Here is a 24,387-nt window from a genome sequence, read left to right as displayed (position 1 = left end):
GTTTCAATACAAGAATGTACGTCTTTGGATCATATTGTCTCCCAAGCATATTATTTTAAATTCTTAAGGATTAATAAATTTTGTTTCCATCTGAATACTAGCTATGCATACAAAAAGGTAAGGGTGTATGAACTTAATATAACATTTAAACAAAATTTGTTCCAATCACTTCACGATTTTGTACGTAATGCTAAGATCTTAGCTGTAAAGATGATGTTCATAACAAAGGTAGGGAAATAATATATATATATAGCAGGGTGCTACCTTCTAGGTGAAAACTAATATTTTTCTCGTCAATGTAACTATTAAACAAAAAGGCTTGGTGACAAATACCCCCTCCTACACTGGAAATGAATAATCCAATGCATGAAATTTAAAAAAGATACCAATTTAGGGAATGGTACACAGAAAAAAATTTCAAGAAAATTTTTCCAATTAAAATCTTAATTGAGTTTTGAAAAATATACAATTAAAAATTTAATTGATTCAACAATTTTTGTAATTGAAATAAAAATCAATCACACAAATTAATAGTATCAATTAATTTTTTAATTGGATCAATTAATTTTTTAATTGATACTATCATTTCTGTGATTGAAGACATTTCAATTAAAAAATTAATTGGATCAATTAATTTCGTGATTGAATCAGAAAAAAATTTTTTTGTGTGTGTATATTCAGCAATATTTCTTAGAACAATTTTCCGAGTTAAAATCAATAAAAATATAAGTTTGAACCGATTTTGATGAGTTTTTCTGTAATGGATACAACTTGTAAATCTCTACAAACATTTGCAACATTTTGGGGGAAGTTCCTTACACACACGCAAAATAGTTTCAAAAAACAAAATCGATAACAAGGAATTTCAATCAAAAATTTGTGTGAATATCAATTAATTTAGTGAATAAAGACAAATCATAATAAAAAAAATCTCTTTTTTCTTAATAATAGTCGGCACTTCTAGACTTCAATACTTTTCATTTGCTTTTGTCATCAGTGTAGACAGCTGAGAATATAGCTGCAAATTCTGTAGCAAAACCATTTGGTTTAGTAATGGCCTAAACTTTCAGAAGTCTGAAAACCTTACAAGATTTCATTTTATGTGACACACGCTGGCCCGTGCTGATATTCTAGCCACTCAATTCCATGAGTGACTTTAAGCCATGGTCCAATAATTGCGGGCGGGTGGTGGTGTAAGTCGGAAGTTTATTGGTACTTGAGTGATGAGGAAGCTGCAAAACTTGGTGAAAGACTAGCGCATTTCCATCACGTTCTTCCGCCTAGAGGTTTCATTTATAAAGAACGGCGGCTGACATAACAACCATCAAATTTCGATTAATGTTCGAACCATTCAAAAGCTCTCTTTCTGCTGGTGAGACCCCTATTGGATCAATGGGAACTCTTAGCCGCTATGTATGATGTCATAGGGAGAGGGGTCTAAGGTCATGTCAAGCATAGATAGTCGGAAAGACTACAATGCTGGGGTGGGTCCAAAAAACAAATACATACTCTTACAATAAACTACACACATACACACACATAGACATTAGCAGTCCATTGTGCTATAAACGATTAAACGTGATACTTGGCAAAACTTCCGTCCATAGTCGATCACAGTTGAGTGACTTTTTTGTTGGATCGACGGCAAAAATACGTTGGTCATTATAAAACGTCTGCTTTGGCCGTTAACTTAGTTTAGAACGCTTCTGGTATTGACTTGTTAACGTACTTCTTCCTATTTCTCAGACTCTGGACCATTGTTTTGGTTTTATCGGCCGAAATATTCGACGTCTATTTTTTAACCGCTATTCTTAGTTGGTGCCCTCGTAGCTTGAAACTATTTATGGAACGTGCACAATGAATCCAAAGGTGAGTGTGTACGGGCATTTGTCAACTACCATTGGTGGCTAATGTTCTCTACCTTTTTGCAGATAGCTGCGGTCTTTGTTGTGTCATGCCTTTTCTTCTCCGGCATGGTGTCTGCCTATCCCGGTGGTTGTTATGAATGCGAGGAAGAGGTTTGGGAAGAGGTTCCCTGTGACGAAATAGCTTCGAATAGCACTGCCGCAAGGCCGCCACCACCTTGCGTCACAACAACAACAACAACAACCCCAATGCCGGAGACAACAACTGCAAGCGAAGAGCCTCCAACTACTACACCAACGACTCCACCATCAACAGTAGTTACAACTACACCAGATTCAGGTGGAGCAGAGGAGCCGGAAGAGACAACAACCCAAGGTATTGAAACGACGACACCCTCAAACGAAGCCTATAAGAAATGCTATTGTGAATGTAAGTCTGGTTGCAAGGAATTCTGCCGCAAGGTAATCACCCATCCTGAAAGTAAGAAACAAATCGTCCAAGTATCGGAAATATCTGAGCCCGTTCCCTATGGCCGAATCGAGTCGACACACTATCACCAAAGAAAGCTGATACCCGTCCACAGTGGCAATCCGCCCAAATGCAATTGCCAAGATTACCCCAAAGCCCACAATTACAATAAGCCAGTGGAAGACTACTCCTCAGTGTACAACTCAATACAATCGTACTACAAGAGTCCAGTAATATCCCCCCACTACAACTACGCCCGAGCCCGTGCCAGTGCCGGTGCTGGCATTGAGGATCTTAACCCAGACTTGTCGTATGTCAACAAACATCAGACTTTATATTTTTCAACATCGCCATCGGAGCTCCACGATTTGCCCCGGTACTTTAGCACACACTTCTCAAAGGCGGCGGCTGGTCCTAGGATCCCTAACTACAAATCGAATAGAATCCCGCACACATCCAACCATGCAGTGCCATGCCCTAGAGCGGGCTCGTTCTCATCACCAGTGCCCGCAAACGAAGGTCTCAGCTATGACAGCTTATACGACCCCTATTACAACCCGACCTCAGTGGAACATTATGACCCCTATCCACAATACCCAGATGCGCCGAACTATTCCCTGTCGTATAGTCGGTGATGCTGAACTACATAGAACTTAAAATTATTTATAACTAGCGTAATCGGAAGGTAGTTGATAATTAATTTAAATTTTAATATAAAAATCTATATAAATGACCACAAACCATAAATCATCTCACTTGATCTTCATTGGTAGATAATCCAGTAATCGGAGATAAGATTTCTACACTTCGCTCACGTAGTTGATGGCAAGAATGTGTCGCTATTTAATTTATCTAAAAATCTAAAAGAACGCAGAATTCTGTGGGGTCTGATAAAAGGTTTGCAAATACACTGTCATAAACGATAATGCCGAGTTCAAATTGTGAGAGTGTAAATTGTGTATCTACCGTAGGGGGAACAACAACCAAATAAAAATTGTGTTTCTCCCTCAATAATGAAAATGGAGACTACTAGAAGTCTAACATTGAGTTGAAGCAAATATATACAGAGAACTAAATCCATCTTAACGCAGATCTAGCCTGAATATAAAAAAGAGGTGCGTTATTACAATTAAGGCTTGTCCGCAATGCAACCGCAAATTGTCCATACTTCTTGCACCAGCCTTGAGATGGCGCATAGCATGTTTCTTTATTCTTCAAAACCGTACACTTAAAGAAATCGGTTGATAAACGTAGAAGGATCATATGCTCAAAAAGCAAACAGATCAGAAAACATAAAAATTATATATTATACACAAAAAATATGATTTGTTTGATAATATGAAACCAACAAACATCGTTTGTTGGGAGGAACACTTTATTATTTTGGGATAAATGTTGATGTCTTTTAGAGAATGCAAAAATAATTTGAAAAGAAAATTTTAATTTTCTGACCTATTTTATCATCCCTATAAATTTCTCTCACTTCCACTGATTTATTTGGCTTTCACCACTTTTTCTTCACACAAAAAAATATCATCAAACTATATCCAATGAAAAAGTTGATTGAAACAGAAATTTTTTTCTATTAATAAATTAATATCGGTTAAGTAAGTCAATTAAAAATGATTGAAATTTTTTAACGATTAATTAAAAATTTTGGGAACTACCGTGCTGCAATGGTTAGCATGCCCGCCTTTTATACACCCAGTTTCGACCAAATACCAAAAAGTTTTTCAGCGATGAAATATCAGACCTCAGTAATGCTGGTGACATTTCTGAATGTTTCAAAGCTTCTCTAAGTGGTTTCACTGCAATGTGGAACGCCGTTCGGACTCGGCTATAAAAAGGAGGTCCCTTGTCATTGAGCTTAACACAGAATCGGGCAGCACTCAGTGATAAGAGAGAAGTTCACCACTGTGGTACCACAATTGACTGAAATATCGGGCTGCCACTATACCTAACCTAATTAATAATTTAATTGAAATCATCACTTTTTAATCAACTTAAAACACTAACGGCCTTTTTCAGGTAGCTCCGTTAGGCTTTCACTGCCAGTCAACAGAAAGTAATTTACAAATATACTCTAACAGATATGTCCATAGTAGGGTTTAAAAGCTCGTTAGCTAACGTTGCTCCAACGAAGCGTCATGAAAATGGAATTTTTTAATAAAAAAAATAATTAAGTTTACTCAATTAATATCAATTAAATTTTAAAAAAATTAATTGTAATTATCTAATTAATTGTTTAATGAGGTATATTTTTATGGCCAATTAAAACTGTGATTAATACTATCATCTTCGTGATTGAAGACATTTCAATTAAAAAATTAATTGGGTCAATTAATTTCGTGACTGAATCTGAATTTTTTTCATGTGTTCTGTAATATACAGAAAGTAGAGGCCAATATTTTTAAATTTATTTTTAAATTTACCTTTTGTCTTGACGGCGAATTGAATTCGAATTACTTTTATAAACAAACATATTGCTTATAAAACGAATTGTATAGATCTTATATTAATCAATATACTAATATCCCAGCGGCGGATAGTTCTCCAAAAATCATGCCTCGTTTTAGCACTCCTTACTAATAATATTGTTAAATGCATTATGAACACCTTTCGTATCATTTATCAGGCATTTAGGAGGCCTTTTTTAATACAATGAAAATTATACTAATTTGTGTTTTGCAGCCCAGCAAAAAAAGCGTCGCCAAAAAGTAGTGAATATGAAGTGAAGTGATTCAAAATTGGAACCAGCGTTGCCAATTTAGCTTTTTTCCCGCTAGATTTGGCTTTTTTGAAGACGTTTAGCGGGGAAAAAATGCATTTAGCTTTTAGCTTTTTTTCTGGCTTTTTTTCATGACCCTTTTTTTATTTTCGACATTTTTGGCTTTTTTTATTTTCGACATGTTTCTATTGAAATATGGATAAATCGGCGTTTTTATCTAAGCCTTGCTGCAAGTCTAAGGGTTTCCACATATTTCAAAGCTCAGTTGAAACATTAATAATGAGTCCAGCCATTATGCGGGCATTTTTGTAGCAAATACACCTTGTTGTACAGTTTTTTCATTATATACATAAAAGTTATCGTAAACTTTAAATCTACTATTACCATACAAATTTGTTAGATAAACTGTCAGTAAATTATTGGGAATATTATCATTTGACTCGTTTATCCTTTTTATGTTATTATAATATTCTAAAGTTATTACGATATTACTAAATTAAAATAGTAGATGTGAATAGCTTTGTGCACTGAAAAATATTGTCGTCTCCTTAAAATACGAACGCGAATTTTGGTTATAATAGCATTTGTGAATTTCTTTTATGTTTTCCTTGTCCAAAAGACGATAAAGTCGTTTTGTCCTTATAATTAAGCGATTCAACTTAAAAATGGGTATGTTTTCATGAAAGAAGGAAGAATTAATGAAATAGTCTTTAAATGTGAGGAGTTTTTGCATCATAACCACAAACCAAAATAGCGTTCAAAAATAGAAGATGTTTTTCAACAATTTATTTTAAAAACGTATATATACAATAATTTCTACTTGAAGTCGAGTCTGAATTTGGAAATTTAAGTTGGCGTTAGCACGTTTTTAAAGCACTTTGATAGGCACTTTGATAGTATTTTCTACAATTTAAATAAATGTAATGTATTTCGAATTTTTCACAATTTCAAATCCAAACTAAAATTTTATTTAAAAAAATGACAAATCATTTTTTTACCTAATCCAAAGCATGCTTAGATCATTTATTATTTTAAAATAACAAGTAAATAAAATAGAGGTGTTGGGAAGGTAGCTCCCACAAAACGAAGGACTTCCAGTAAAAAATTTGTGATAGTAATCAAAATGTATCGAATACGCAAACAGAGCTAAGATATTGTTACAGTCTCACAGAAGTGGAACTAAAATGAAAATAATATGCATTGTAGATATTGTTACAGTCTCACAGAAGTGGAACTAAAATGAAAATAATATGCATTGTAAGTGAAATAAAGCCTTTAAGTTTGTTAAATTTCAATCAAAAATGTGACTTTTGATTAGCTTTTTTTCTAGCTATTTTTTAGCATTTTTTTAGCTTTTTTTAGCTATTTTTTGGGCAAATCTAGCGGTTTTTGGTGAAACAATTCTGGCAACGCTGATTGGAACAGAAGCGATGAATTTAAAATGAGCTTGTCATATACGGACGAAAAAGACTGTTTTTCATATGTTTGGGTGTAAGAATTATATGTTTGGAACTCGAATTTTTTAACACAATATTTTTAAGTGCATGTATATTATGTTCATAAACTAGCATAACATATTTGGGATATATATGTTAATATGTTAGAACATATTATGTTTGGGACATAAAATGTTTGTAAATATAATATGCTTAGATGTAAACATATATTAATTTGGAAATAGCCTATACATATATATGTAGAGTATGCTGCAAGTAAACTAATGGAAGTAACCAATAGGCGCCTTAAAAATATATCAACACAAAGAAAATTTCAATAAAAGTTTATCGACTTTTGGACAAGGAAAATAACTTTATTTTAGAGAAATGCGTCTTCTAGCTAAGCAAAATTTGTATGCATAGTAACAATATTATTTCCACTCCCTGTGCAAACTCCCTGTTCACGTAAATCGGATTACAACTTTGACCTCTGCGGTAATATGACCGAAAATCGGGCGAATGATACATATGGGAGCTATATCTAAATCTGAACCGATTTCTATCAACATTGGCACGCAAATCCAGAACCTTAAAACTACTCCATGTGCACAGTTTCAAGTAAATCGGGGTAAAACGTTCGACTCTGTGGTTATATGAGTCTAAATCGGGCGAAAAATATATATGAGAGATATATCAGAATCTCAACCGACTTAAACCAAATTTAGCAAGCGTAGTTAGAATATTAATTCTACTCCCTGTGCAAGATTTAAAACAAAATACTAAGGCTTCTGGGGCTATATAAGTGCATATCGGGCGAAAGATATATATGGGAACTATATCTAAATCCGAACCGATTTCAACGAAATTTAGTATGCATAGTTACAATGTTATATCTACTCCTTGTGGTATAAAAATCCTAAACAGAAAATAGTCAGAAATAGTTTATTAACTAAAATAATGTATGGAATTTTACTAATAGTGATTTCTTCTCGGGTATAAAAATTTACAACTCAACAAGAAAATCTTATTCACTGATAACAAAGCAAGCATAAACAAGTATATACCGCCGTAAGTTCGGCCAGGCCGAATCTTATGTACCCTCCACCCTGGATTGCGTAGAGACTTTTGCGAAAGTCTGTCATCCACAAATTTAAACTCACATGGTTGCTAAATATCATATACTACCACCACGTACCAAATTTCAAACAGATCGGATGAATTTTGCTTCTCCAAGAGGCACCGGAGGTCAAATCTGGGGATCGGTTTATATGGGAGCTATATATAATTATGAACTGATAGGAACTAATTCCTGCATGGTTGTTGGATACCATATACTAACATCACGTACCAAATTTCAACCGAATGGGAAGAATTTTGCTCTTCCAAGGTGCTCCGGAGGTCAAATCTGGGGATCGGTTTATATGGGACCTATATAAAGGGTGGTTAAATTGTAAGGACCGATGTTGAATGTGAACCACACCTAAACGTCAAGTTTTTTCCGAATTTTATTTGACATTTCTCTAGTTCAGACTTACTCAATTTGAACCATAGAGAGATACACAATCCAACAACGTGTTAAATGGTTCCAAGAAATGGCAACAGTGGATGATCAATTTTCGAAGAAAATCATCTTCAGTGATGAGGCACATTTTCACCTCAGTGGATTCGTCAATAAACAGAATTGCCGCATTGGGGCGAATGAAAATCCAAGAGTGATTGTCGAAAACCCAATGCACCCACAAAGAGTGACTGTTTGGTGCGGTTTATGGGCTGGCGGCATCATAGGGCCGTATTTTTTCAAAAATGAGGCCGGTCAGGCAGTTACTGTGAATAGTGTTCGCTATCGTGAGATGATAACGAACTTTTTATGGCCCGAATTGGAAGATATGGATGTGGACGATATGTGGTTTCAGCAGGACGGTGCCACTTGCCACACAGCTAACGAAGCAATGGCTCTTTTGCGCAACAAATTCAATGGCCGTGTTATCTCACGTAATGGCGATGTCAATTGGCCGCCAAGATCATGTGATTTGACACCGTTGGACGTTTTTCTTTGGGGTTATTTGAAAGAAAAGGTGTACGTCGATAAGTCAGCAATAATTCAAGAGCTAAAGGATGAGATAATTCGGCACATTAACGGCATAGAACCTCCATTATGACTCAGCGTCATCGAAAATTTGGACCATCGGATGAAGGTGTGCCACCGAGGTCGCGGCGCCCATTTGGTCGATATTTTGTTCCACACATAATTGAGTAATACCAATATATCATAATAAAATAAAATTACAATAATTTAATAAATAGTTTGTGTTGTATTCAAAATCAACATCGGCCCTTGAAATTTTAACCACCCTTTATAATTATGGACCGATATCGACCAATTTTTGCATGGGTGTTTGAGGCCATATATTACCATCACGTACCAAATTTCAACTGAATCAGATGAATTTTGGTCTTCCAAGAGGCTCCGGAGGTCAAATCTGGTGATCGGTTTATATGCGGGCTATATATAATTATGTACCGATATGGACCAATTTTTGCATGACCATTAGGGACCATATACTAGCATCATGTACCAAATTTCAGCCGGATCAGATGAAATTTGTTTCTCTTAGAGGCTCTGCAAGCCAAATCGGGGGATGGGTTTATATAGGGCCTATATATAATTATGGTTGTGGACCAATTTTTTCATGGTTGTTAGAGACCATATACTAACACCATGTACCAAATTTTAGCCGGATCGAATGAAATTCTCTTAGAGGCCTCGCAAGCCAAATTTGGGGGTCTGTTTATATGAGGGCTATACGTAAAAGTGGACCGATATGGCCCATTTGCAATACCATCCGACCTACATCAATAACAACTACTTGTGCCAAGTTTCAAGTCGATAGCTTGTTTCGTTCGGAAGTTAGCGTGATTTCAACAGACGGACGGAAATGCTCAGATCGACTCAGAATTTCATCACGACCCAGAATATATATACTTTATGGGGTCTTAGAGCAATATTTCGATGTGTTGCAAACGGAATGACAAAGTTAATATACCCCCCATCCTATGGTGGAGGGTATAAAAAGGAACAAAAACCGAACTAAACCGAGTTTCCTCAAATTCACTAAAATTTCTTATGAAATGATCTGTATAGAAAAATACAAATAAAATATATCAAATATTTGTTTTATTAAATTAGCGAGTAAATTTTTCGGTGTTTATTTGAAAATTACTAAAAATCAATAACAAAACAATATAAGGAATAACAACCCCTTTATCCGTCTTCATTTTGGAATCTTCAATTATCAGGTAACATTCAGTGACCCTAACCTTTGTGGAAAAAAAATAATTTATGATTATCTTATATTCATAGGGATTGAGATTGTAAAAGCAGGACAAAATCGTTAGGCAGCAACTTATTAAAAGTGGAACACTGAACAGTGAAACCACCAGGAAGAAACATGTTAGGTAATTTTGGAAAATTTAGATTATTTTTAGAAAATTTTAACTAAACTGTATTACAAACGCTGACATCACACTGATATCACAAAAATAAGTAAACATTTTTCGACAAATTCAAGAAAATGTATTGGATATAATTAATTTTTTCATTTGTTAAATAAAATTTTGTAGTTTTTAGGAAAAAATTGGAGTTTAAAATTGCAAGAATGTTTTTAGTGCCATACGAAGTTCAAGATGGGCCCATTTATTGCAAACATTTACACATTTTAATAAAATCTGAACTATTTTGTTTTTTTTTTTTTTTTTTTGGAAACACGAATTTAGTAAATCTTTATGCTTCATTTGTGTATAATTTTTTCTTCATGTTATGTCAAATAATATTTTTTGAATTTTTGGAAAAATGTTGACTTATTTGTATATGCTTATTTCTGTTCGTGTAGGAAAAGACAAAATTAAAAAATATAAAATTGTTCCACATATTAATGAAATAGAGTTTTTAATGTCATACGACGAATTAGTTTATTTAAAAACAAGTAGGGAAAGTCTAAAGTCGGACGGGGCCGACTATATTATACCCTGCACCACTTTGTAGATCTAAATTTTCGATACCATATCACATCCGTCAAATGTGTTGGGGGCTATATATAAAGGTTTGACCCAAATACATACATTTATATATCAATATTTGGACAGAATTTGATAGACTTTTACAAAATCTATAGACTCAAAATTTAAGTTGGCCAATGCACTAGGGTGGAACACAATTTTAGTAAAAAACAAGTAAGGAAAGTCTAAAGTCGGGCGGGGCCGACTATATTATACCCTGCACCACTTTGTAGATATAAATTTTCGATACCATATCACATCCGTCAAATGTGTTGGGTGCTATATACAAGGATTTGTCCCAAATACATACATTTAAATATCATTCGATTTGGACAGAATTTGATAGACTTTTACAAAATCTATAGACTCAAAATTTAATTTAGGCTAATGCACTAGGGTGGAACACAATGTTAGTAAAAAACAAGTAAGGAAATTCTACGGTCGGGCGGGGCCGACTATATTATACCCTGCACCACTTTGTAGATATAAATTTTCGATTCCATATCACATCCGTCAAATGTGTTGGGGGCTATATATAAAGGTTTGTCCCGAATACATACATTTAAATATCACTCGATCTGGACAGAATTTGATAGACTTCTACAAAATCTATAGACTCAAAATTTAATTTAGGCTAATGCACTAGGGTGGAACACAATGTTAGTAAAAAAAATATGGGAAACATTTAAATCTGGAGCAATTTTAAGACAACTTCTCAAAAGTTTATTTATGATTTATCGCTCGATATATATGCATTAGAAGTTTAGGAAAATTAGAGTCATTTTTACAATTTTTCGACTAAGCAGTGGCGATTTTACAAGGAAAATGTTGGTATTTTGACCATTTTTGTCGAAATCAGAAAAACATATATATGGGAGCTATATCTAAATCTGAACCGATTTCAACCAAATTTGACACGCATAGCTACAATGTTAATTCTACTCCCTGTGCAAAATTTCAACTAAATCGGAGCAAAAAATTGGCCTCTGTGGGCAAATGAGTGTAAATCGGGCGAAAGCTATATATGGGAGCTATATCTAAATCTGAACCGATTTGGCTGATATTTTGCAAGTTTTTCGAGACTCATAAAATATTCGGATGTACGGAATTTGAGGAAGATCGGTTGATATATACGCCAATTATGGCCAGATCGGTGAAAAATATATATGACAGCTATATCTAAATCTGAACCGATTTTGTCCAAAATCAATAGGGATCGTCTTTGAGCCGAAACAGGACCCTATACCAAATTTTAGGACAATCGGACTAAAACTGCGAGCTGTACTTTGCACACAAAAATACATCAACAGACAGACGGACGGACAGACAGACAGACAGACAGACAGACAGACAGACAGACAGACAGACAGACAGACGGACATCGCTAAATCGACTCAGAATTTAATTCTAAGACGATCGGTATACTAAACGATGGGTCTCAGACTTTTCCTTCTTGGCGTTACATACAAATGCACAAACTTATTATACCCTGTACCACAGTAGTGGTGAAGGGTATAAAAAATACGGTCAAATGTTTTTTCGTTTGTTGCGTGTACTTTCCATTTTGCGAGCAACTTGATTTATGATTAAAAATATGACGATAAAATGATTACAACTGTAATGATATGACACCTCAGCCAAAGTAAACATTTTTTTGGAGATAAGCCAAGACATTCCGTTTCATTGGTACTATACCGGCAGCTAAAAAAAAAAAAACAAAAAAAATAAAATATTTGATCTAATTGTGTAATAAGGCGCATGCGTAAATTCAAAAACAAAAAATATAAACAAATATGCAAAAATACGCAAAATCGTGCAAAATCCGTCTATGGACAGACAATTCTGAAAACACGACAACGAAACTGGCCCACATATGAAGATAAAATTCGGAAAATAAAAAAAAAATATTCAAAGCAAAAAACAAGATTTTGTCAATTCCACCCAATGCACTACCACAAGAGACCAACCCAATAACACTTTTTTACATTTTACGCATGTTGGGGTTGTTAACCATATCCACCATCTAGAACCAGCAAAATGACTAGAAACGTTGTCAGTCATTCATATATAAATGTCGCCATTCGATTCAAAGGAATCATAGTTCATCTCAGGAGGTCTAAGCAATACCATCAAGTGCCAGTCTTCGCAACCCAAAAACCACAGAAACTTTAACCATGTTCAAGGTGAGTTCTATTCGAGAAATTGTGAATAATCCAAATATGACAGGGTATGTCGCTTGCAGCCATTCGCTCTCTTCATTCTGAGTATCAGTGCCGTTCTAGCCATTGAATATCCTTTGGGGCCGGGTCATATCTACCATGCACCTGCTGCCATAATTAAGCCTGCCTTGGTCAAGACTGTTGAGGTGGAAGCTCCAGCCCATTACGACTTTAGCTACTCTGTACATGACGATCACACAGGAGATATTAAGAGTCAAACGGAATCGCGTAAGGGCGATGAGGTACATGGACAATACACTCTGGTGGACGCCGATGGTCATTTGCGTACTGTGGACTATACCTCAGATGCCCACAATGGCTTCAATGCTGTTGTACGCCGTGAGCCTTTGGGCCACAAAGTGGTCAAGGCAGTAGCCCCAGTTGCCAAAGTCTTAACTATTGGTGCTCCCAAGCTGGCCTATCCCTTGCCCTATCACCATTAATAACGATATCGTTCACGACTGCCTCTACTGACACATTATCATCTCTTCACATTCGCCTACGCCTACTGCTAGAACTGCCTATCACCAATTTCTCTGTATGTCACATTAGGTTTAGTCCGTCGATTCAAGTCATTCGAGTATCTCATCGAGCGCATTTCTGGTGCATCCTACACAACGCTATCCACCGGAAGAATGCTATTCCCTTCTTATTCCGCTATCGCATGTTGTATGTATCAAATTGATGCAGTCCTCCAAGTCTCTACTCTCAAACATTCCTGTAACAATCATTCTTTGTAAATATTTTATTTCGTGTATAAATATTATAACTGTATATTGATATTTAATTAAATTACATACATACATACATACATACAAATTTGTGGGTCATATTCGTGAGTGTGTTTGTAGTTCTTACAAAGGTTCACGAAAAGCCCACTCATGTAACACAAAGAGCATTGCAGCAGAGCATTTTAGCAAAAAAAGACATTAAAATGCAATCGAAAACCCCAAAAAAAAAAACACAAACAGGAATTTTTATTGGATTTGAAAAGGATTGGAAATATTAAGGTGAGTCGCAAAAATAACAAAATTATTGATCTTGATCCGTTGGAAGGTACATCAGAATTTGTGAATAAGGACATGGTCATACTTGGCAAATATGTAAGTGCTCAAAATTAGGGTCAAACATTTTTCCAGGAGCAGTTTCGAAATATCTGGGCTCTGTTTGTATAAATTAGTCTTATCGTGATGTGATATATCAAAAATGAGCTAAAAAGGTTGGACGAATTCTTTTTGGATTTCTGTGACATTTTTGCCCAGTGTGACCACACCGCAATGTTCATAATAATGCACGTAATATTCTTGACAATACCTCATATAGGTTAAGCTACAGGAGTAAAAATTGATAAATCTAATCTGATACGATTGGATAAAAATGGTAAGAATTAATCATACCTTCTCCCTAAAAAAATCGCTTCTGTAACATATGCCCCAAGCACATTTTGCTTCAAGCATATATATTTTCAGGATTGGCCCAAAGAAAATATTATTTGTATTGTTCTAACATATTATGTTTCACCTTGGGTATACACTGGTAGAAAAAATGTTAATGACATTTTCTTTGTGTATATATTTTTTAAGGCGCCAATTGGTTATTTCCATTCTTTTACTTGCAGCATATTCTCTAGATCTGTATTTCTAAACATATATATGTTTTAAATTAATATATCTTTCCAAGCATATTATATTTACAAACATTTTATGTCCCAAACATAATATTTTCTAATATATTAACATATATGTCCCAAACATGTTTAGTTTATGAACATTAAATGCTTGCACTTAAAAATATTGTGTTAAAAAATCTGAGTTCCAAACATATAATTTTTACACCCAAACATATGAAAAACAGCCTTTTCAGTCCGTGTAATTACTATCTCATGTCGTAGATATATTTATTCTATCCCTATATAGTTGGATCTGATCCCGTCATATATGGAGTTATATATAATAATATCTAATACTGTATTATCATATCTGGGTATATCTGCAGATCTAAAAGGGTCAATGTTGAGATTTAATCATATCTAATTCGATCCCACAAATTTTAGGCGGGTACACGAAAAAAATTTTGTTTTATTTCAATCACGAAAATCGCGGGTTCAACCACGTTTTTCATTAAAATGTCTTCAATTACAAAAATGATAGTATCAAAAATAAAAGAATATGACATTTGAGTGAAATATTTGCAAAATAGTGAAAAACAGTGGACAATAATATTTTAGTTTTTGTGGAAAAATTCACTATTTTTTTGGAATAATAGTGAATTTTGAAGAATAAAATGTTTTTTTTTTCGAAATTTTTAAAATTCAGTGACCCATTTTACAAAGGGGTTTAAAAAAACAACATTTTTATACCCACCACCATAGAATGGTGACGGGGTATAATAAGTTTGCCATTCCGTTTGTAACGCATCGAAATATCGATTTCCGACTATATAAAGTATATATATTCTTGATCAGGGAGAAATTCTAAGACTATATAAGCATGTCCGTCTGTCTGTCTGGCTGTCTGTTGTAATCACGCTACAGCATTCAATAATGGAGCTATCGTCCTGAAATTTGGCACAGAATCGTCTTTTGTCTGCGCGCAGGTCAAGTTCGAAGATGGGCTATATCGGGCCATGTTTTGGTATAGCCCCCATATAAACTGACCTCCCGATTTGGGGTCTTTCGCTTATAGAAACCGTAGTTTTCATCCAATTTGCGCGAAATTGAAAATCTAGAGATATTTTGGGACCTTGAAGAGGTGTGCCAAAAATGGTGAGTGTCGGTCCATGTTTTGGTATAGCCCCCATATAAACCGACCTCCCGATTTGGGGTCTTTCGCTTATAGAAACCGTAGTTTTCATCCAATTTGCGCGAAATTGAAAATCTAGAGGTATTTTGGGACCTTGAAGAGGTGTGCCAAAAATGGTGAGTGTCGGTCCATGTTTTGGTATAGCCCCCATATAAACCGACCTCCCGATTTGGGGTCTTTCGCTTATAGAAACCGTAGTTTTCAAAGGAAACCCTAGTAATTGGTTCATGGTGGTGGGTATTTAAGATTCGTCCCGTCCGAACTTACTGCTGTATATACTTGTTTTTTGTGATATTGATATTTTTTTTTTTTAATTGATAAAAAAAATTACATACACCAAAAAAAAAAGTTTACTTGGATTCAAAGATTTTGACCTTCCCTTAAGGATTTTGGTATTGATTCCGAGCCAAAGATGCGGCTTCTTTAAAATAAATATTTTTTTACGACCTATCTGGCTTTAAATCCAGGACCAATAAATTTAATATTAGGATACAGATCTCAAATTTTCATCCTCTTTTCGCGGTTTATTAATAAAGGTACTCACGTACAAACATAAGCGTAGGAAGGTCTCTCGGGAGGGGGCTTAGACCACCCCAGAAAAATTTTAGCCTCCCAGAATTTGAAAACCTATTTACGATTTTCCATTGCTTTAATTTTAAACAAGTAAATACAACCGTACAAAGTTCCGCTAAAGACTTTCATGGTAGCAGTTGCCGATGGCAATATATGTTATATACTTTTTATACCCTGCGCCACACTGTGGAACAGGGTATTATAAGTTAGTGCATATGTTTGTAACACTCAGAAGGAGACGAGATAGACACATGGTGTCTTTGGCAATAATGCTCAGGATGGGTCCCTGAGTCGATATAACCATGTCCGTCTGTCCGTGATCAAAGTCTAGGTCGCAATTTAAGTCCAACCTTCAAATTTGGCACATGTTCCTAATTTGGATTAGAATAGAACCCTATTGATTTTGGAAGAAATCGGTTCAGATTTAGATATAGCTCCCATATATATCTTTCGCCCGATATGGACTTATATGGCCCCAGAAGCCAGATTTTTGGCCGAATTTGGTTAAAATTTTGCACTAGGAGTACAATTAGTAGTATAGTCAAGTGTGCAAAATTTGATTGAAATCAGTTCAGATTTAGATATAGCTCCCATATATATCTTTCGCCCGATATGGACTAATGTGGTCCTAAAAGCCAGAGTTTTGGCCCAATTTGGTTGAAATTTTGCACAGGGAGTAGATTTATCATTGTAGCTAAGTGTGCCAAATTTGGTTGAAATCGATTCAGATTTAGATATAGCTCCCATATATATTTTTCGCCCGATATATGGCCCCAGAAGCCAGAGTTTTGGCCCAATTTGGTTGAAATTCTGCTCAAGGAGTACAATTAGTAATATAGTCCTTTGTGCCAAATTTGATTGAAATCGGTTCAGATTTAGATATAGCTCCCATATATATGTTTTTCTGATTTCGACAAAAATGGTCAAAATACCAACATTTTCCTTGTTAAATCGCCACTGCTTAGTCGAAAAGTTGTAAAAATGACTCTAATTTTCCTAAACTTCTAATACATATATATCGAGCGATAAATCATAAATAAACTTTTGCAAAGTTTCCTTAAAATTGCTTCAGATTTAAATGTTTCCCATATTTTTATACCCTTCACCACTACTGTGGTACAGGGTATAATAAGTTTGTGCATTTGTATGTAACGCCAAGAAGGAAAAGTCTGAGACCCATCGTTTAGTATACCGATCGTCTTAGAATTAAATTCTGAGTCGATTTAGCGATGTCCGTCTGTCTGTCTGTCTGTCTGTCTGTCTGTCTGTCTGTCCGTCTGTCTGTTGATGTATTTTTGTGTGCAAAGTACAGCTCGCAGTTTTAGTCCGATTGTCCTAAAATTTGGTATAGGGTCCTGTTTCGGCTCAAAGACGATCCCTATTGATTTTGGACAAAATCGGTTCAGATTTAGATATAGCTGTCATATATATTTTTCACCGATCTGGCCATAATTGGCGTGTATATTAACCGATCTTCCTCAAATTCCGTACATCCGAATATTTTATGAGTCTCGAAAAACTTGCAAAATATCAGCCAAATCGGTTCAGATTTAGATATAGCTCCCATATATAGCTTTCGCCCGATTTACACTCATTTGCCCACAGAGGCCAATTTTTTGCTCCGATTTAGTTGAAATTTTGCACAGGGAGTAGAATTAGCATTGTAGCTATGCGTGTCAAATTTGGTTGAAATCGGTTCAGATTTAGATATATCTCCCATATATAGCTTTCGCCCGATTTACACTCATATGACCGTAGAGGCCAATTTTTAACTCCGATTTAGTTGAAATTTTACACAGGGAGTAGAATTAGCATTGTAGCTACGCGTGCCAAATTTGGTTTAAATCGGTTCAGATTTAGATATAGCTCCCATATATATGTTTTTCTGATTTCGACAAAAATGGTCAAAATACCAACATTTTCCTTGTAAAATCGCCACTGCTTAGTCGAAAAGTTGTAAAAATGACTCTAATTTTCCTAAACTTCTAATGCATATATATCGAGCGATAAATCATAAATAAACTTTTGAGAAGTTTTCTTAAAATTGCTCCAGATTTAAATGTTTCCCATATTTTTTTTTAATAACATTGTGTTCCACCCTAGTGCATTAGCCTAAATTAAATTTTGAGTCTATAGATTTTGTAGAAGTCTATCAAATTCTGTCCAGATCGAGTGATATTTAAATGTATGTATTCGGGACAAACCTTTATATATAGCCCCCAACACATTTGACGGATGTGATATGGAATCGAAAATTTATATCTACAAAGTGGTGCAGGGTATAATATAGTCGGCCCCGCCCGACCGTAGAATTTCCTTACTTGTTTTTTACTAACATTGTGTTCCACCCTAGTGCATTAGCCTAAATTAAATTTTGAGTCTATAGATTTTGTAGAAGTCTATCAAATTCTGTCCAGATCGAGTGATATTTAAATGTATGTATTCGGGACAAACCTTTATATATAGCCCCCAACACATTTGACGGATGTGATATGGAATCGAAAATTTATATCTACAAAGTGGTGCAGGGTATAATATAGTCGGCCCCGCCCGACCGTAGAATTTCCTTACTTGTTTTTACTAAAATTGTGTTCCACCCTAGTGCATTGGCCAACTTAAATTTTGAGTCTATAGATTTTGTAAAAGTCTATCAAATTCTGTCCAAATATTGATATATAAATGTATGTATTTGGGTCAAACCTTTATATATAGCCCCCAACACATTTGACGGATGTGATATGGTATCGAAAATTTAGATCTACAAAGTGGTGCAGGGTATAATATAGTCGGCCCCGTCCGACTTTAGACTTTCCCTACTTGTTTTTCATTCGTTTTGTTATTCTTGGTTTTTTCTTTAATCATTGTTGTTGTTTTTTTGATTTCAGCTTAAAACCATGCATTGACTAAACTACAAGTGTAGCTTAACCAACAGAGGAAAAGAATGTTTGTCAAATTTATTTGGGCAACTATGATTTAAGTTCCTAAATTAATGTTTAGTTTAATAACTAAACTACCTTTATTATTTTGTTAAGTCAGAGTTTTAGTCGATTTAATTAAAAACAAGTATATACAGTAGTAAGTTCGGCCGGGCCGAATCTTAAATACCCACCACCAAGAATCAAATATAATAGTTTCCTTTGAACATTTCAGAAGGGTTGGCTGACAGATATTTTCCCAAGCAGATTAGTTCAACCAGTACGCTTCGCGAAGATAAATGTAAAGATTTTACCTATGAAGACTAGATCAGATTCTGAATTTATAAGAACCATTTTGTGTTTGAGAATCATAAACATCTCTTGTAAGTGTGCAAGAAAATGATGAAATAAAGCCTTGATTTGAAATCTAAAATCTTTAGATTTTTACCCCATTATTTAAATGATTACGAGAAGTAAAATCTGGAACTTTTGCATTCAATTTCAAGCAATTTTCATGATCAGTGCGCCTTTTATACCCTAAAGAAGTGAAATCGCTCTATATGGAGGCCTTACCAAATGGACCGATAAAACTTAATCATATACACCTTGTTATGGGTCTAAAATGCAAGTATATTTTCAATTTGTGGCAAAGCGGATAAAAACAACAATTTCTACACGCAGAGAAGAAACATGATTGTCACAATCATATTCGAAGAGCAAAATAATATGATAGGAGCTATTTTTGCGGCGACCATGTAACATTTTAACCTGCAACCATGTTGGCTCAGTGAACATGGTTCTAAGAAAAATACAATTGTCCTCATCTAAAATGTTATTATATTGATAAAAAGAATTTTGTTTCCATTAAAAGACAATGGCCACGATCTAAAATGTTATGTTATTCGTCAAAAATGTTTTTCTTCTAGTTAAAAGAACATGGTCACTACCTAAAATGTTTTGATTTTTATGAAAAAACTATTTTCGTCGTCGAAAAAAGGACGCCAATTGAGAAAAGAAAACTCAAAATCAACTTTATTTATTTGTTTTTATTTATGTATAAACTAATTCATTGTTTATTCGTATTTATAATGTCGAGCAAGCAAACATCACATATTTTTACACACTCTATTTTGGTTCAATTTCAACAATAAGTAATCATTCCATATTTACTTCGTGCCCATCAAATGTACCAACGCAGACATCATGTAACTGCAAATAAAAATAAATTATACCATATATCAAAATGCAGAACAAAAAACAGGTAAATTTTTTTCAATTACACTTTCCTTTTTTGTGTTCCCATAAAACCACGTGCCACTTCTGAATAAATAAATTAACACAAAACACAGTAATTCCGTATTCTCCATCCATTTCAAGAAACAATCAACACACGACTGACGCGCAAAATGAAAATCGTGTGTACCTGCTCAATGTTTTTATAAAAATCTTGTCGCTGCAAAAAAAATATAAAAAATTAAATGGTCACGAAAACAATGTACATGGTCTTTATGGCCATGTAATGGTTGTAGACATGTCTATACGTAAACTATAAAAATACTTTTTTCTCTGCAAAAAAGTAAAAAAAATTGAATGGTCAGGTATATGATTTTCCTGACCATATAATGGTCTCAAATTCGATCATTTAAATAATAGAACATGTTTGCGGCATTTGAGAACCATTTAAATGCTTATTGCCAACATATATTTTTCTCCGCTCGAAAAATACATGGTTTTCGCGACAATTACATACTCTAAATAAGCATTAAATGGATGCGGCAACCATGTCCAAACATGTTTTTTCTGTGCGTGTAGAAACCCTAGGAGTTAAATCGGGTATTCGGTGTAATGGGGGCTATACCAAAATATGGAAGGATACACACAGCATTCAGCACGTCTAATTGTAGTTCTAGAATCTAGACCCCAAATCGGAGTGCCGGTTTATAAGGGGGCTGGATCAAAAACTGTACCGATACACAATATATTCGGCACACCTCTTTATGGTCCTAGAATACCTCTAGATTTCAAATTTCAGGCAAATTGGATAAAAACTACGGATTCTAGAAGCCCAAGAAGTAAAATCGGGAGATCGGTCTATATGGGGGCTACTCACCATTTTCGGCCCATTTCTTTATTTTCCTAGAATAACTCTAGATTTCCAATTTCAGGCAAATTGGGTAAAAAACTACGGATTCTATATGGGGGTAGGGTTGCCAGGTGATGGTTGCCGAAATCCCGGACATTGCGCCGTACATTCCGGGATTTGTCAGGACAAGCAAAAACAGTCACATTTTTCGAAAATAGTAGCCCATTTTTTCGACTTGGTATTTCTTTTGGTAAATTTGCATAAACGCCATGTCGCAGTCGTTATTGCCTGCAGACTTTGAAAATCCTAGATATGTTGGAGCCTCTGAAACATTTTCCCAAGATGGCTGCGATGATTTTATATCAAGTTGTGTCTTGAAAGTCGGATACAAGGGTGTCGCCAAAGACATGAATTTGGGTATATTTCACAGTGGGTGATTGTTATAATGTCACTAAAGAGTCTACGGTAGTGATAGGGATAAAATCGATTTTGGAATGTTGGCAGGGAATACAGACTTGAATAAAGTTGAACACTAACCGTGAACAGATAATTATAATTTTTAAAAATACATTTCACAGAAGAACGTGAATTTAGAATAAAATTAGAACAGAATAAAGAGTGACAGCCGATGATTCGAAAGGCAGTGATAGTCTTTTGATTTTTTTCTGTTAGTGATAAGATTGAATGAAATGGCAAAAAAATCTGACAAACAAATGTACATTTAAAAAGTATGAAAATCCAAAACCAAAAATATTTTTGAAATCGATTTAATTTCAAACCGCTTTCTTTTCTAAGAAATGGGAAAAATTAAAACATATGCCTTGAGCAATTGAAATTCCGGGATTTTTGCCTAAATTTGTGAAAGATTCAAGACACTTCCTGGTGGCTAAATTCCGGGACAATCCAGGCGAATCCAGGCCATCTGGCAAGCCTATATGGGGGCTATATCAAAAACATGGACCGGTATTCACCACTTTCGACACACGTTTTATGGTTCTATAATACCTTAGATTTCAAATTTCAGGCAAATTGGATAAAAGCTACGGATTCTAGAAGCCCAAGGAGTAAAATCGGGAGATGGGTCTATATGGGGGCTATATCAAAACATGGACCGATCTACCCCATTTTCGACACACCAATTTGTGGTCGTAAAATACCTCTAGATTTTCAATTTCAGGCAAATCGGATAGAAAATGCACATTCTAGACGCCCAAGAAGCAAACTCGGGACCCCAAATCGGGAGATCGGCTTATATGGGAACTATATCAAAACTTGGATCGATATAGCCCATCTTCGAACTTGACCTGCCTGCAAACAAAAGACGAATCTGTGCCAAATTTCAGGACGATAGTACCATTATTGAAGGCTTTAGCGTGATTACAACAGACAGACGGGCATGCGTATATCGTCTTAGAATTTCTCCCTGATCAAGAATATATATACTTTATATAGTCGGAAATCGTTATTTCGATATGTTACAAACGGAATGACAAACTTATTATACCCCCGTCACCATTCTATGGTGGTGGTTTAGGTTAGGTTTGGTTAGGTGGCAGCCCGATGTATCAGGCTCACTTAGACTATTCAGTCCTTTGTGATACCACATTGGTGAACTTCTCTTTTATCACTGAGTGCTGCCCGATTCCATATTAAGCTCAATGACAAGGGACCTCCTTTTTATAGCCGAGTACGCACGGCGTTCCACATTGCAGTGAAACCACTTACACACAAAAAAAATATTTCTGGTTCAATCACGAAATTAATTGAACCAATTATTTTTTTAATTGAAACGTCTTCAATCACAGAAATGATAGTATCAATTAAAAAATTAATTGATCCAATTAAAAAATTAATTGATACTATTAATTTTTGTAATTGATTTTTGTTTCAATTAAAAATTTGTTGAATCAATTAAATTTTTAATTGAATATTTTTTTAAAACTCAATTAAAATTTTAATTGGAAAAATTTTCGTGAATTTTTTGTCTGTGTAGAGAAGCTTTGAAACCCTCAGAAATGTCACCAGCATTACTGAGGTGGGATAATCCACCGCTGAAAAACTTTTTGGTGTTCGGTCGATGCAGGTATCGAACCCACGACCTTGTGTATGCAAGGCGGGCATGCTAACCATTGCACCACGGTGGTGGTGGGTATATAAATAGTATTTGATACTAAAACTATTCTTTCATAAATGAATATCTTAATAACGCTGCAAAAGAAGAATCGCCAACAAAGTAGTAAAACTGTTCTTTTTGTGTTCGGAAGTGGTGCAAAATTGGCGCAGAAGCGATGAATTTAAGATGGGCATATGACGGATGCCCACCATTTCAACAACCGTTGCATTGAATTTGCATCACTTTTAAGGTGTGATCCGAATTCAGTGTGAATTAAAAAAATTTTGTGATATTTTCCCAAAAAAATAATGTGAAATGGGAACGTTTGACCTAAAATATTTTCAAAAAATCGCAATTTTTCTAGATAGGATTTTGCATTTTGTCGACATAATTTAAATAATTTGTGTTATTTTATTACTTTTCCTAAAAATACCCATTAAAAATATAAAAAAAACGAGTTATAAAAATTGAATTAAAACACGTCCTCACCTTCTTTGTGAGGAAGTGCTTTTAAAGTTGTGCCTTTATAACAACTCCCAACTTTTTTTTGCTGGAAAAAGTGTGGAACTACTTTTAGTTGCTTTGTTATATTAAATTAATTGTCTAGTTAAGCTGAGGTTTGATTTTTTATTTATTTTTATAAAATAAAACATTAATTGAACCTATAACTTCAGTCCATTCATTTTTAGCTGGGGGGGCTATAGCCCCCCCCCCCCCCCCAGCTAAAATCTAAGCTTTCACTATTTCATTAAATCTAAGCTTTCACTATTTCACTTAATTTAATGACAATTTCTTTAAATCAAAAATGTATTTCTTTACTTTAAGGGAAATTAAACTTAGTTCAAAGACATGCGACTTTAACGAAGGGACGTAAATTTACAAAACATGTGTCCTAAATTAAATGAAAAAAGATTTGAAGCAAAGATTTTAAACTTTATTTTAATTAAAATTTCATTTTCCAACAACAAAAAACACACTTTTCACAACACAACAAAAAACTACACAACACAGCTCTACAAAGCAAATGACCCCATACCAGCGCACAGTGGCAAAATCGCAAAAAATGGAGATTAATTAAGCTACTTATCCGATTTTAAAAATTCTTCCACTATTATAATGCTACGTTATC

General features: G+C 34.8%; 2 protein-coding genes across 5 annotated transcripts; both read left to right on the top strand.

Annotated features, from left to right (window-relative positions):
* The first annotated feature begins 1,332 nt into the window (after positions 1-1,332).
* LOC142225675 (uncharacterized) lies at positions 1,333-3,081 on the top strand. 4 transcript variants are annotated; one of them, XM_075295493.1, is made up of 3 exons: positions 1,333-1,616; positions 1,747-1,869; positions 1,932-3,081. In XM_075295493.1, the coding sequence occupies exons 2-3, from the start codon at positions 1,858-1,860 to the stop codon at positions 2,967-2,969; spliced, it is 1,050 nt and encodes a 349-aa protein (XP_075151608.1). In that variant the 5' UTR covers positions 1,333-1,616; positions 1,747-1,857; the 3' UTR covers positions 2,970-3,081. The 4 variants fall into 4 exon arrangements, with proteins under 4 accessions (XP_075151608.1, XP_075151607.1, XP_075151609.1 ...); XM_075295494.1 differs by having other exon boundaries at positions 1,336-1,484; XM_075295496.1 differs by having other exon boundaries at positions 1,354-1,372.
* Positions 3,082-12,309: 9,228 nt separating this feature from the next.
* Positions 12,310-13,735, top strand: Cpr30F (Cuticular protein 30F). The gene is made up of 2 exons (XM_075295491.1): positions 12,310-12,737; positions 12,797-13,735. Exons 1-2 carry the CDS (start codon positions 12,729-12,731, stop codon positions 13,214-13,216), a joined length of 429 nt encoding a protein of 142 aa, XP_075151606.1. The 5' UTR covers positions 12,310-12,728; the 3' UTR covers positions 13,217-13,735.
* The last annotated feature ends 10,652 nt before the right edge of the window (positions 13,736-24,387 follow it).

Source organism: Haematobia irritans, chromosome 2, assembly GCF_050003625.1.
Source record: "Haematobia irritans isolate KBUSLIRL chromosome 2, ASM5000362v1, whole genome shotgun sequence".
Taxonomy (NCBI): domain Eukaryota; kingdom Metazoa; phylum Arthropoda; class Insecta; order Diptera; family Muscidae; genus Haematobia; species Haematobia irritans.
Note: the sequence above shows the minus strand (reverse complement) of the source record. Positions and strands in the feature narration are given on the sequence as shown.